The sequence below is a fragment of the Sus scrofa genome, chromosome 14, assembly GCF_000003025.6.
Source record: "Sus scrofa isolate TJ Tabasco breed Duroc chromosome 14, Sscrofa11.1, whole genome shotgun sequence".
NCBI classification, from domain to species: Eukaryota; Metazoa; Chordata; class Mammalia; order Artiodactyla; family Suidae; genus Sus; species Sus scrofa.
The window spans coordinates 104044443-104059899 of NC_010456.5; the positions used below are offsets into that span (position 1 = coordinate 104044443).

General features: G+C 40.2%; 1 protein-coding gene across 7 annotated transcripts in view; it reads right to left on the reverse strand.

Moving 5' to 3' along the window:
* Window positions 1–15457, reverse strand: part of IDE (insulin degrading enzyme) — a 114537-nt gene that overhangs the window by 52408 nt on the left and 46672 nt on the right. For all 7 annotated transcript variants that reach the window (XM_001925381.7, XM_005671285.3, XM_021074000.1 and 4 more), the window contains one exon: window positions 1341–1463. In XM_001925381.7, the coding sequence (XP_001925416.3) occupies window positions 1341–1463 (123 nt within the window). The remainder of the gene's footprint in view (window positions 1–1340; window positions 1464–15457) is intronic.

Below are 15457 nucleotides of genomic sequence, written 5' to 3' on the forward strand. Positions count from 1 at the left end.
GGGTGGTCAATGATGATTCGTCCACCTGAAGTGCTGATGACAGCAAGACCCTTTAGAGGAAGGTTCTACCAAGTATGCCTTTCCTTTTTGAGTATTTCTACCCTAAAAGCACAAATTCACACTGCAGCTTTTTAAAGGTAAGGCTGCTGTTTGATAATGCACCGTCTGTCTTCACCGCTTAGCTGTGAGCTACAGAGATCAGGGAACAGAGTCCCATTCATCTTTACATCACCGGGACTTGGCAATCCTAGGGTCTCTACTTGACAGTTACCTATTTGTCAAGTGTCCAGGTAACTGGTGCTGCCACAACTAGAGGGATGGCCTCATGGGAGAACAGAGAAAAACTTTTTTGTCTCTTTGTGACAGAGATCCTTCCACATGGTTATTCTTCCTCTCCCCTCCTCCTAGAAGAAGGAGAGGATTATCCATTAATCCTCTAAGAGAGCCCACTTCCTCCGCACATCACTGTACTGTAAGGACCCCTCTTCCAGACCTGCCATCCAATCCACTGAGCTGAACATAGGTCAGTCACACTGAGAGAGGGAACTGAAACAAAGACACTCTTTGTTTCTTTTAGATCCTCCCGACTCTTCCACTAAGAACGCTGAGGGCAGGGCTCATGTCTGAGTCATTTGTTGTCACTGTTACTTGCCCAATAAGTGCTTATTGAAATGATACAGATATTTTTTGTTTGTTTGGGTTTTTGTTTTTGTTTTCTGGCTGTGTCCACGGCATGTGTAAGTTACCAGGCCAGGGACTGAACCCTCACCACGGCAGTGACCTGAGCCACGGCAGTGACAATGCCGGATCCTTAATCCACTGAGCCACCAAGGGAACACCAGCCTAGGTAGGCTTTGTTTTAGAACACAGTGAGTTAAAAACAAAATTCCCCTCCATATATTCTCCAACAAGGAGATCATTTTCAAAAGATTTTGAGTGGGGAAAAAAAAAAGGAAAGAAAGACAAAAATTTAAGGGAGTTCCTATTGTGGCTCAGTGATAACAAACCTAATATCCATGAGGATGAGCGTTCAATCCCCGGCCCCATTCAGTGGGTTAAATATCTGGTGCTGCCAATGAACCACAGTGTGGGTTGAAGATGTAGCTTGGATTTGGTGTTGCTGTGGCTGTGGCGTAGGCTGGAAGCTGCAGCTCCAATTTGATCCCTAGCTTGGGGACTTCCATACGCTGTGGGTGCAGCGTTTTTTTGGTGTTTTTTTTGTTTTTTAAAAAGCCTCTGAGTAGATGAAATATCTTATATCATTCTTCCAATACTCTGTAAAAGCCAAAATGTAAAACCCAGATTATCCAATTCTATGAGACAATTTTAAGGCTTCTTACCTCGACCCAAAACACAAATAGCCATCAAGTTGGATGAATAATAAGTAGAATGGAATTTCAGCAGCTCTTGTCTTACATCAATGCCTTCTTGGTTTGGTCTAGTCTCTAGAGTATATTTATTACCTGAGAGGAAGGAAAAACATTTCTGAGAAAAAGCAAAATAGGTGAACTTTAAAGTTGTGTAATTATTCCTGACATTACCATAAGGTAAACTTTAAAAAGAGTTCAAAGAAACACATATAATGATTAGACAAATATGCCTGATCATAACCTGGATAAACAGGACAGTACAGTACAAACTAGTAACCTCTTAGTCTACAGTTTTCCCTCAAGAACTTAAAGGGCTTTATAAGAATTATGTTTCCTAAAATTCCTATGAGATAGTCAGATTACAAGCACTTATAAGACAAAATGAGATTCACAGAGCCTCCATTCACACTTCTTTTAATTTCCAATTCCCTGTGTGCTCCATAATTAATTGAACATAGTCACTGAGGGATCTTTTTGGAACTTGCCAGGTTACTTGTGGAAAGAAATGTACTATTCTTGGCTGAAGCATTAAATCTGTGATGTGAGTTCTCATGGATTTGACCTAGACTGGTAAAAATAGGATGCAATGCTATTTTTGTAGGTCTCAAGTGATGCAAGAGTGTGCCACTATGAGATCTCTTATGAAATTAACAACTAATTCAGTCAGAATAAAATATGCATGTCTAAAGCAAACAGTCAAAGTCTCTAAGTACTACCTTTCTAATAAAGATCTTGTCATTTAAAGACTGGGAGGTGGAATTTCAATGACTGACAACTCTCTGAAAATGGCATCTTGACTAGAAATATCCTAAGATCCTAGTATAATAACTTGTATTATTGCTCCTGCTTATACTATTAAATGAGCTCCTGTCTTTGATCTGTAGAGATGAAACTATGGCAGATCACATTCTTGATGTGTTTTCTCCCCCCTTGGGTTATTATAATGGCTGATGAACTGGCAGAGTCCCTCTTTCACTAAATGAGTTATCTAGAGAGAGCCACCAGATGGCGTTCTCAGACCCAGTCTTCAGCTTTAGAGCTGCATAGTACTCTGAGCCAAGATTTATGCCCCAGAAGACTTCAATCAACTTATCTAGTGGAGTGTGCAAGAAACAGCCCAGCAAGTACACATTAACCTTTTTTTTTTTAAATGATTTTTATTTTTTCCATTATATCTGGTTTACACTGTTCTGTCAATTTTCTATAGTAAAGAAACACAGTCACACATACATATATATACATTCTTTTTCTCACATTATCCTCCATCATGCTCCCTCATAAGTGACCAGATATAGTTCCCAGTGCGATACAACAGGATCTCATTGCTTATTCATTCCAAAGGCAATAGTTTGCATCTATTAACCTCATTAACCTTTTTTTAGTCAGAGAACAATCTAATGTACTCATATTCACCAGCAGTAGCCTGCTGGTCCAGTTTCTAAGTTCTTCACTAGCCCTCTCAGTTTCACTGAAGATCCAATTCAATTCCCGATCTGCTGTACTCTGAGGTCCTAAAACATCCCCTCATTCTACCTGAGGGATCCAAGTGATCTAAAAAGTATGTGGAGTCCTAATTCCTCAGGAGAAAAAAAGAAAAGGAAAAGAAAAAAAGCTTTTTTGCTAGGTAATGCTTTGAAGTTCTCTCACATTAAGGTGAAACCTGAGTACTGACGGCACCTCCCTGTTCCACTAAGTGAAGGTTCTAAAGCCTCAGTTCAGAGAGTCCTTATTCATTCACACTGCCAAGTTAAGATTCCTACAACATGTGAATCAAGATTCACACACTGGGACACCCAAGCTTGGAGAAGTCAAGTTTTATTTCAACTGACCATAAATGTGATAGACAGAAATCAGATTTTCAGTCTAAGTGTAATATGATGTGGCTATACACAGTCTGGTCAATAATCTGTTTTGTTTTGTTTTTTAATCTCAAATCAAAGTTTATAAAGACCAAGATCATAACCTCCATCTACTGCTTAAAATTCTTTTAGGTTGACTACCTCTAGCTCCTTCTCCTTGGATTTTAATGTACCTGAATATCTTACCATTCTAATCCCTAACCTTTATCTTAAGGTTCATTTAAAACACAGAGATAAAGCAGGAACATACCCTGAATACACTAAGCATGTATGTATCACTGGCAAAATACTGGCAATGCTATAGCAAAATGTGCTAGAGGTCCGTAACAGAATACTATATTGCAAAAAGAATGAAGAATCCACTGTTTATATGCAACAGTGTTTGGAGGAACTTCACAACTTTAAGGTTGGATGAAAGGAGCCAAACACAAAAGAGTGTGCACTATATAATTTCATTTATATAACTCATAAAAACAGGCTACACTAATCCAAGTCATGAGACGTGAGAACAGAGGTTATTCTTAGGTGGGTGATAAGTGATGGCAAAGGGACACAAAAGGTGCTTGTAATCTTGTTTCCTGACTGGATGCTGGGTCCATAGTGTTCTGAGTTTTTGAAAAATCAGAGTTACAGATAAATAATAGTAGTATATTCATTCAACTGATTCTTCAAATAGCAAATGTAAAAATAATCACAATAATTTACCAGAGTCACACACACTTTTCAGTATACTTATTATCTTTCAACAAAAAGGTAAAAGAAAAATGAATCAAAAGAACCACTTTGTCAACAGCAACCTGGCTCGCCTAAGGTACAAAAATCTAGTGATTCTTGGAGTTCCCTTGTGGTACACAGTAGGTTAAGGATCTGAAATGGTCACTGCAGTGGCTCAGGTCACTACTGTGATCCCTGGCCTGGGAACTTTTGCACGCTGTGGGTGCAGCCAAAAAATAAAAAAACAACTAGAGATTCTTTATCTCTTGCCAAACTGCTAAAAAGGCTCAACTGCATTTGTTATGAAAAGTAGCTTTTAGCCACAAAGAGATACCATTCTGTGAATTTATGTATTCATTTTCTTGCTGCCTAGATAGATGTTTTTCTACTATGAGATGACAGAAGGACTGTGGTCCATTTGGGAACACAGCCCAGAATGGCAGTCCTACATCCTTAGAGGCTCCTGAAGGAGAAAGAAGAAAATGTCCTCCTCTGGGACTCTCGTGAAGGCAGGACAGTCAGCTCTTGATACACTGACAGAGAAACATGAATACTAGGTACAAACAGGAAAAAGAGTCGGGCTTGCTATTCAGTTTATTAATTCTCTCTCTCTCTTTTTTTTTTTTTTTTTTTTTTTTGCCGTTTCTTGGGCTACTCCCGCAGCATATGGAGGTTCCCAGGCTAGGGGTCTAATAAGAGCTATAGCCACTGGCCTACACCATGGCCACAGCAACGCGGGATCTGAGCCACGTCTGTGACCTACACCACAGCTCACGGCAACGCCGGATCCTTAACACACTGAGCAAGGCCAGGGATTGAACCTGCAACCTCATGGTTTCTAGTCAGATTCGTTAACCAATGAGCCAGGATGGGAACTCCTATTAATTCTCTTATAACAAATCTTTTAAGGTTTTTTTTTTGTTTTTTTTTTTTTTTTTTAAGCAAGAGGTTAGCTAGTGAGATCTCAAGAAACAGATGAGGAAATGAAAGGAAAAGCAGGACATAATGCACAGAATTCCACAACTAGTCCTTAAATTACAGAGCAGACTCTGTTACTGTCAGTGCCATGATCCCCAGGGAGGGAGGTACAGAGGAAGAGGCACTGGCTTTGGTGTTGGCAGAGCTATCATTTAATCCAGGGTCAGCCCTCTTCTGGCTGCCTGACCTTGAACAAGTCATTCTGCTTCTCTTAGTGAGCTCAATCTGCTGTCCTGATGTTTATAGGCTTATATCAAAGTTTTTAAAAATGTTAAAAAGCACAAGACTATATTGAACAACCGATAAATAGAATAGAAAGTCTGATAACACCAAGTGCTATGGTGAAATGAGAACTCAGACACTACCCAAGGGAGAGCAAACTGCACCAACCTCTACAGGAAACAATTTAGTAAAAATCTGTTAAATCTGAAGATGTAGGTACCCTTCTTTATAGTAATTCCACTAGCAGAACTCCACTCCTAGAACCCGAGAGAATTCTGTGTACAAGGGGCCATGTACAAGAATACTCATAGCAGGACCATCCCATCGACAGAAAAATGGAAAAAGAGTAGTATACACAGGGAGTTCCCGTTGTGGCAAATCAGAAACGAATCAGACTAGTGTCTATGAGGATGCAGGTCTGATCCCTCACCAAGTGGGTCAGGGACCCCGCGGTGCCGCGAGCTACCATGTAGGTCACAGACGTGGCTTGGATCTGGCATTGCTGTGGCTGTGCCACAGGCTGGCAGCTACAGCTCTGATTCAACCCTTGGCCTAGGAACTTCCATGTGCCATGAGTGCGGCCCTAAAAAGCCAAAAAAAAAAAAAAAAAAAAAAACCACTATATACATTCAATAAATTTTTCAGATAGGAGCGAAAAAAAATAAAAATAAACTTATCAGAGGCACACCCCATATGGATAACTCTCACATATATAACACTGAATGAAAAATACAAGCGGTAAAAATACTTGCAATAAAACACCATTCTTATTATAAAAATTTTGTCTCTCTTTTTTTTTTTTTTTTTTTTTGTCTTTTCTAGGGCCGCACCTGCAGCATATGGAGGTTCCCAGGCTAGGGGTCTAATTGGAGCTGTAGCCGCCAGCCTATGCCACAGCCACAGCAGCAGTAACACGGGATCCAAGCTGTGTCTGTAACCTACACCACAGCTCACGGCAACACCAGATCCTTAACCCACTGAACAAGGCCGGGGATTGAACCTGCAACCTCATGGTTCCTAGTTGGATTGATTAACCACTGAGCCACGACAGGAACTCCTTATTATAAAAATTTTAAAACTATGCAACATATTGCTTAGAAGTAAATGCATGACATAGCGATGGTTTGTTTTCTCTCGTTTTTTTTTTTGTTTGTTTGTTTGTTTGTTTTTTAGCTTTTTAGGGCTGCACCTATGGCATATGGAAGTTCCCAGGTAGGGGCTGAATCAGAGCAGCAGCTGTCAGCCTACACCACAGCCACAGCAACGCCAGATCTGAGCCACGTCTGCGACCTACACCACAGCTTAAGCAATACCAGATCCTTAACTCACTGAGGCCAGGGATCGAACCTACTGCCTCATGGATACTAGCTGGGTTCATTACCACTGAGCCACGATGGGAATTTCTGTTTTTTGTTTTTTAATTTTATGGCCGCACCCACAATACATGGAAGTTCCCAGGCCAGGGACTGAATCCAAGCCACAGCTGCAGCAACTCTGGATCCTTTAATCCACTACACCAGGCCAAGGATCAAACCTGTTCCTCTGAAGTGACCTAAGCCACTGCAGTTGGATTCTTAAGCCACTGCACCACAGTGGAAACAACCTAGCAATGTTTTTATAAAAAAGAGTGTATGGGAGTGACAATCTACAGCAGAAACTATCACAACCTTGCAAATCAAGTATAGTTCAATAAACTTGAAAAACAAAAATGGAAAAAAAACAAAAAAGTATGGAAGTGACAATCACCAAACTTGAGATAGTGATTATCTCTTGGGAGCAAGAAGGAAAATGCAACTGAAGTGTACAGCAGATGCTCAAACTGTATTTGTAATGTTCCGTTTAAGTAGTGTGTAAAGAATGATCTTGCCAATGCTTTTGTACAGATCTCTTTTATGACAAATAATAAATCTATAAAAATATTAAAGAATTTAACATAATACCTGATGTGTAGCAGAAAATAAAGACAATAAATATCAACTACTTATGTTATGATTTGAATTGCGGGGGGCGCAGGGACGACTTCAGCCTCTGAGTGGCCAAAAAAAAAAAAAAAAAAAAAAAAAATCCCAAACCCATGGCACTAAAGCAGGAAAGAAAGCTCAATAAATGGTCCACATGATGACTCTCCTCCACCTAAGGATATGGATGTGGAGAACACTGTGAGTATGGCTGGGATAACAAACACCAGTTCAGTCTCCAGACATATACTGTCCTAATTAAGCACTAATTCAGCTGGGTCATTTATATCAAAATAAAACGCTCCTACACAAATTTTTTTAGTCCTCCCTTTCTGGCTCTATCGCCATAGGAGTGAGCTCTGACAGAGGCCTGAGCATGTCAGGGTTGCCCACCCACTGGGGCCCTCTCACTCTGGGCTTTCCAGAAGAGAGCACTGGCTTCGCAGTAGGAGATTCAGGGTTTCTCGTCCTGGCTCCATCATGTACTAACCAAGAAACCTTGGAAAAGACTAGAGATATTCCCAAGGGGTCATTTATTTTATCTATAAAATGGGTGTAATCCAGATACGTGCCCTGTTGTTAACAGCAAGAGCTCAATCCCCGGCCCCTTGGTTCCTAGCTATAAGACACAGACAAGTTTCTTCAGCTCTCTAAGCCCCAGTTTCCTAATTTGTAAATAAGAATGATAAGAGAACCAACTTCACAGGATTGCTATGAGGATTAAATGAATAATCTCTCTTAAGTCTCAGCATAGCATCTGTCAGAAAATAATTACTTAACAGGAACTTAGGTTGTTGTAAGTTTACAAGAATCAACAGTGGATATTAAGAGGGTTTTGTAAATGGTAAAGCTCAGTAAATTTTATTTTATGCTTCCATTATAAGAACTATAAATTCTATTTTCTAAAAAAGCTTACAATTTCAGTACTAACGTATATGAATGCTGATTTTTAAGTAAACAGATTTTCCTGGAAAAGTCTAAAGCCAGACAAATGTTTCTTACAATCTATGGAAAGGACTGAATTTGAAATTTTAGATATGTTTTAAAAATTAGACGTGTCTCCAACTGAATGTCTGATAAGGATCTCAGAGAAAAGTCAATTTGATAGTTACAATCATGAAAACCTTAACTGCTCTCTAAAAACTCAAGATTCTGCTAATATATCTACAGTTAGTTAACTTGGGATTAGTATAACCTTTTTTTAAAGCTTTTTCCTCTTCTTACAGCAATCTTCTCAAGATCTTGGAAGAGGGAGTTCCCGTCCTGGCTCAGTGGAAAAGAATCTGACTAGTATCCATGAGGACGAAGGTTCGATCCCTGGCCTTGCTAAGTGGGTTAAGGATCCGGCATCGCCATGAGCTGTGGCATAGGTTGCAGACACAGCTCAGATCTGGTGTTGCTGTGGCCGTGGTGTAGGCCAGTGCTACAGCTCAGATTTGACCTCTAGCCTGGGAACCTCCATATGGCTCAGGTGCGGCCCTAGGAGGCAGGTTGGATCTCTGGCCTCACTCAGTAGGTTAAGGATCTGGCATTGCCGTGAGCTGTGCTGTAGCTTGCAGATGTGGCTTGGACCCTGCGTTGCTGTGGCTGTGGTAGGCAGTGGTAGTTCCGATTATACCCCCAGCTAGCCTGAGAACTTCCATATACTGCTGGTGCGATCCTTGAAAAAAAAAAAAAAAAAAAAAGGATGCTAGGGAACCAACTCAGTATTGTGAAAACTGGTTAATAAAGTGAATAAATCAAACATTTGTCTTGCCTTTTCTATAGTAACTGCCGCACTGGGTAGCCAAACAGTAGAAAAGGGGATTTTTTTTTTTTTTTAAACAGGAGTATTCAAGCAAATCAACATGAGAAAAAATAACCGAGAGGTGATGCACTAAGGATGGATGCGATATCAAAAACAGGAAACCAGACCTTATACGCCCCTGATGCCAGAATACATCACTACCTATGAAGCCTTGTCCAAAAATAGATAAAGAATCTGATCAAAGCCCATATTCAATTGCCAATTTGTGGCAATACAGAAGATAAGAATGTTAAACTACACTGTTGAGAATGCAATCAGCAAAAGCTAAGCTAGGAAAAGTTCTACACAGGAGCTCCCTTGTGGTGCAGCTCCCTTGTGATTCAGTGTTGTCACTGCTGTGGCCAGGGTCACTACTGTGGTGCAGGTTCAATCCCCGACCAGGGAACTTACACGTGCTGTGGGCATGGCTCAAAAAAAAGGAAAAGAAAAAAGTTTTACACAACAATCTGATTTTTCAGTAAATAAATTTCCAGGGGGTCAAAGTAAAGGAGTGGAGGAGATGAAGAATAAACCTACAGACTCAAATCTTAAAAGACAAATCAATCACTGACATTTGAAACTCTTATGGATCCATTCAAATAAACTTTTTAAAAAGTATGACTTTTATGAGATGACTAGAAATTTGACTACTACCTGGATATTTGATGATATTAATGGCAATGGTATCATTACTATGTTTTTAAAAAGAGTCATTATCTTTAGAGACATACATTGAAATATATGTGAAACAGGATGTCTGGGATCTCCTCAAAATAATACAAGGGGGTGACTGGAAAAATGGATCAGACAGGACTGGCCAGGGGAAAGTAATGTACACACAGGGTTTATTATAGTGTTCTGTCTACTTCTATATGTTTTAAATTCTTCACTTAAAAAGAGAAAGGGAGGGAGGGAAGAAAGGGAGAAGAAAGTAAATGACTCATTTTTCACTGCAGTCTAATTTTTTGTGTCACTATCATCATCCCAGGGTCAGGAGTTATGCAACTACCTTCTGGCTCATATTTCACAATATTTTTGGGGTTCTAATCTGTTTTCCTACTCTTCCCTACTTTTCTATGCAAAAGTGTCCTTTGTTACAGCCAAACTATTCTAACTCATGTTCTCCAAAAGCTACTGGGCCCACTCTTTGGTCTGTGCTTCTTGTCATGGTTTTGGTTTTTCCCTAACATTATCACAAAGAACACAGGGTCATATCATCACACACAGTCAGAATGGCCATCATTAACAAGTCAACAAATAACAAACGATGGAGAGCCTGTGGAGAAGAGGGAACCCTTCTTCACTGTTGATGGGAATGTAAATTGGTACAACCACATGACAAACAGTATGGAGGTACCTCAGAAAACTAAATATAGAACCACCTTATGACCCAGCAATCCCACTACTGGGCATATATCAGGACAAAATTTTCATTCAAAAAGATACATGCACCCTTATGTTCATTGTAGCACAATTAACAATAGCCAAGACATGGAAGCAACCTAAATGTCCATCAACAGATGAATGAATTAAGATGTGGTATATAGACACAATGGAATACAACTCTGTCGAAAAAAAGAACAAAACAATGCCATTTGCAGCAACATGGATGGAACTAGAGACTCTCATACTGGAATCTAATATATGGTACAAATGAACCTTTCCACAGAAAAGAAACTCATGGACTTGGAGAACAGACTTGTGGCTGCAAAGGGGTTGGAGGAGGGAGTGGAAGGGACTGGGAGTCTGGGGTTAATAGATGCAAACTATTGCATTTGGAGTAGGTAAGCATTAAGATCCTGCTGTAGAGCACAGGGGACTATATCTAGTTACTTCTGATAGAACATGATGGAGGATAAGGTGAGAAAAAGAATGTGTATATATATGTGTGACTGGATCACTTTGCTGTTCAGTGGAAATTGACAGAACACTGTAAACCGACTACAATGGAAAATATAAAAATCATTTAAAAAAATTAATGAAGCAGGCAGAATAGAACAGTGGTTAAAAGCATCTGCTCATGGCTCCAGCATTCAAAAGCTGAGTGACCCTAAGCAATTTAATTACCTCCCCTAAAGTCTTAGTTCACTCACCTATAAGACAGAAATAATAAGAACATGTACCTACTGAGGATATGATGAGAATTAAGTAATCCATGCAAAGTGCTTAGTACAGAACTCAGTAAAAATTAGTAAGGAGGCAAAGAAAAAGAAGAGATAAAGGGGGGAGTTCCCGTCATGGCTCAGTGGTTAATGAATCCGACTAGGAACCATGAGGTTGCGGGTTCGACCCCTGGTCTCCGGCGTTGCCATAAGCTGTGGTGTCGGTGGCAGATGCAGCTCAGATCCTGAGTTGCTGTGGCTGTGGCTTTAGATCCAATTGATCCCTAGCCTGGGAACCTCCAGATGCCACTGGTGCAGTCCTAGAAAAGACAAAAAAAAAAAAAAAAAGAGAGAGAGAGAGACAGAGATAACGGTCCTGGAAAATTAAATATGAGATTATACTCCAGTGAAATCCTGGGTTTGCCTGGCCTCTCCAACTAAACCAGAAGCACCCTGAATACAAAAACACTTTGCTTTTTTTTTTTTTTTTTGTCTTTTTAGGGCCGCACCAGAAGCATATAGAGGTTCCCAGGCTAGGGGTAGAATTGGAGCTGCAGTTGCCAGCATATGTCACAGCCACAGCAACATGGGATCCGAGTCGAGTCTGTGACCTACACCACAGCTCAGGGCAACACTGGATCCTTAACCCACTGAGTGAGGCCAGGGATCGAACCTTCTTCCTCATGGATGCTAGCTGGGTTCGTTAACCACAGGGTCACGATGGGAACTTTTTCTTTGCATTTTCTAATGCACTTTACAAGCATAGGACCTTTAAAAAATTGTCAACTGAGGAGTTCCTGTCGTGGTTCAGTGGTTAATGAATCCGACTAGGAACCATGAGGTTGGGGGTTCGATCCCTGGCCTTGCTCAGTGGGTTAAGGATCCGGCGTTGCTGTGAGCTGTGGTGTAGGTCGCAGACGAGGCTCAGATCCTGTGTTGCTGTGGCTCTGGTGTACATCGGTGGCTACAGCTCCGATTAGACCTCTAGCATGGGAACTTCCATATGCCGTGGGTGCGGCCCTAGAAAAGACAAAAAAAAAAGACAAAAAAAAAAATTACTTGTCAACTGAGAAAGAAAGATAACCTGAACATACTTATAACACCTATTCAGATTTCTACAATCCTGTGATTAAATGCTAGAAAGCAGAAATGTTGCATAACAATAAAGAAAAATGTCACCATATCTAGATACAGCGCCACCCTCTATTTCCATATGCCCTCCCACTCTGCCTTTCATTCCACTGATACATCAAGGAGTGCCTGTTTTTTTTGTTTTTTTTTTGTTTTCCCTCACCCACACCCTGACTTCCTTCTTTTATTTCCTTCTCCAATGACTAAACCCATTCGCTCCCACAGGGTCTGTGGGGTTATGTTTAGAAAAACAGATCACTAAAGAATAACGAGAACAAAGTTTTCTCTTTCCTGTTCCAAACTACTTTTAAAAATTCAACAACTTCTGCTTTTATTCCACAAAGAGGCAAAAAAGGAAAAAAGGCAACAGGAAAAAAGGCAATGTATCAGGAATTATGGAACTAAAACCAAAGGCATAATAAGTGAGGGATAAATGAGGGGGAAAGAGAATGTGAACATCATGCAGGGGTTCCATTTAAAAAGGGAACAAGAGAATATTTCTCTAGTAACACTGCCTACAGTCAGTTCATCAAACCCACGGGCTCTTCCAGCAGCCCTGTCCTCCTCATCTTTCATGGCAAGGACCTTATCAAAGTTTTGCCCCTCCTCCACAGCTACCAATTCTCTATTATATCATTATTACAAAGACTACTATCATTTGCTGAGCACCATTATGACCAGACTCTTGGCTAACTATTCACAAGCACAACCTCCTTTAGCCCTCACACCAACCCGATATGGGAGGACACTGAGGCTTACGGAAGTTAAGAAGCTGGCCCAGAGTCTCTCAGTTGGTCAGTGGTAGAGCGAAGATTCAAAGTCAGCCCTGCTGAACTTCAGAGGCCAAGCTTAAGGTCACCGAAGCCTATGGTAGTGAGAAGTGGGATCCTGGCTGAAGGCTGAGGCTAGGAGGATCATACAGGGAGTCAATGAAGATGTGTGTTTAGAAACAGATGTAGCATAGAATATCTACAAAAATGACTTTCAAAGTAAATGATTCAAATGCTGGAGAGGGTGTGGAGAAAAGGGAACCCTCCTTCACTTATTTCTCTAGTGAGCTGTTTAATCTTTTACTTATTTCTTTATAGAAGTTTTTATCAGCTAAATGTTTTGCAAATATCTTCACTGGGGATAGGTTTGTCTTTTGTGTTTGTGTTTCTACTGAACGGAAATTTTAAGTTTTGATGAAGTCAATTTATCTTTATCTCCAGAAGATACGGTTTATGCTATGTGTGCTTGAGAACCATTTCCTATCTCAAGACTTTAAAACCTCTCATGTATTTTCATAGTTGCATAGCTTTATTTCCATAATTAGGTCCAATCAACCTGGAATTTATTTCTGTGCATGGTGTGAGATGATATCTAATTTTACTTATTTCTATATGAACTAATTGCCCCTGCATCAGTTATTAAAAGGTCTATCCTTTCCTTACTCAGATGTAATGTACCTCTGTCTTATGTCAAGTTTTCCTACATTTGTGGGTATGTTTCTAGGGCCTATAATCTGTTCTACTCTCAGCTTCAAGTATCTTTGCACAAATTCCACTCCTTGTAACAACTAAAGTTGTAGTGTCTGGTAGAAGTAGTCCCTTCTTTTTTGTTCTTCAAAATCATCTTAGCTATTCTTGGCCCTTTACTCTTTCTTATTAATTTTATAATCAGATTATCAATTACCAAAAAAAAACCACTTATTTTTGCAGCATCAGCATCAGGGGCATACAATGTCTGGTTTCCTGTCTGGTTTTGCTGTTGCATCCAAGCTTAGTGCATCACCTCTCTAAACTCTGTTATTTTTTTCTCATGTTGATTTGCTTGAATATTCCTGTTAAAAAAAAAAAACAACTCCTTTTCTTGGAAATGCAGGGCTTTCAAATGGCTCTGCATTTGGATAAATTCAGAGTGAACTATGCTATACTGAGTTTACTCATTCGTGAACGTGGTTTATTTCCCCATGTACTCAGGCATTGTTTTATATCCTATGTATGTATGCATTTATGTACGTATTTATTTAACTCGGGATCCAAGCCGAGTCTGCGACCTACACCACAGCTCATGGCAATGCCAGATCCTTAACCCACTGAGCAAGGCCAGGGATCAAACCTGCAATCTCATGGTTCCTACCCGGATTCGCTAACCACTGAGCCTTGACAGGAACTCCTATATCCATTATATATTTCTTGCTCTTTTGTTATTCCTAAATACCTTTTAGCTGTTTTTATATTGTGAATGAAATAATTTTTTTCTGTAGCATTTTTTGAATTGATTACTATTGATACAAGAATGCAATTTTAGTGTTTCTCTTCTTTTGGCGACCTCGGTGAATTATCATTATTAATAACTGCTCTGAAGATTTCTTGAATTTTTTTCATGCAATTGTATAGGTAAAAAAGAAAAGTTTCCTTTTCCTTCTTTTAAACCTCTTATATTTTTTCCCTTGACTTCCTGCTATGACTAGCACCTACAACACAGCTGAACAAAAAAAGTGATTAGAGTGTATTTTTGTTCTGGTTTTGCCTTTCAATGGAAATCCTTTTGAAATATCAGAATTAATCATGATATTTGACACAGGTTTTTAACAGCTCAACAGTTTTTTTGTTGTTCGGCTCATGAATGAGTTTTATCAAATGCTTTTCCTGAGGCTACTGAAATGACTGCCTATTACTATTACTATTTTGCTTTTTAAGGGCCGCACACACAGCATATGGAAGTTCCCAGGCTAGGGGTTGAATCAGAGCTATAGCTGCGGGCCCACACCATAGCCACTGTAATGTGGGATCCAGGACATGTCTATACCACAGCTCACAGCAACACCAGCAAATCCTTAACCCACTGAGCCAGGCCAGAGATTTAACCCACATCCTCATGGATATTAGTCGGGTTCATGACTACTGAGCCACGGTGGGAACTCCTGCCTATTATTTTGGATTACTTAAACTGTGGGTTGGGACCCACTTGATTATAACTAAGTAAAGCTAATGTACTGGTAGACCAGAATTAAAAAAAAAAAAAAGAGAATGTAACAGAGGGTAGCAGACTACATCCCAAGGTGTAAGATAGATACTGTTTGGTAGAACTTTTGTTTCAGCTGCTTACACCAACACACAGATATGTTCTTTCAGTTGCTAAGTAAAACATGCTTCAGGGTTCCTGCTGTGGCTCAGTGGGTTAAGAATTAGACTGCAGTGGCTCAGGTTGTTGCAGAGGTGCGGGTTCAATGCCTGGCCCAGGGCAGTGGGTTAAAGGATCTGGCGTTGCCGCAGCTGCACGGAGGGCACAGCTATGGCTAGGAGTCAATCCCTGGCCCATATTCAATCCCTGGGAATGCCCATATGCTGTG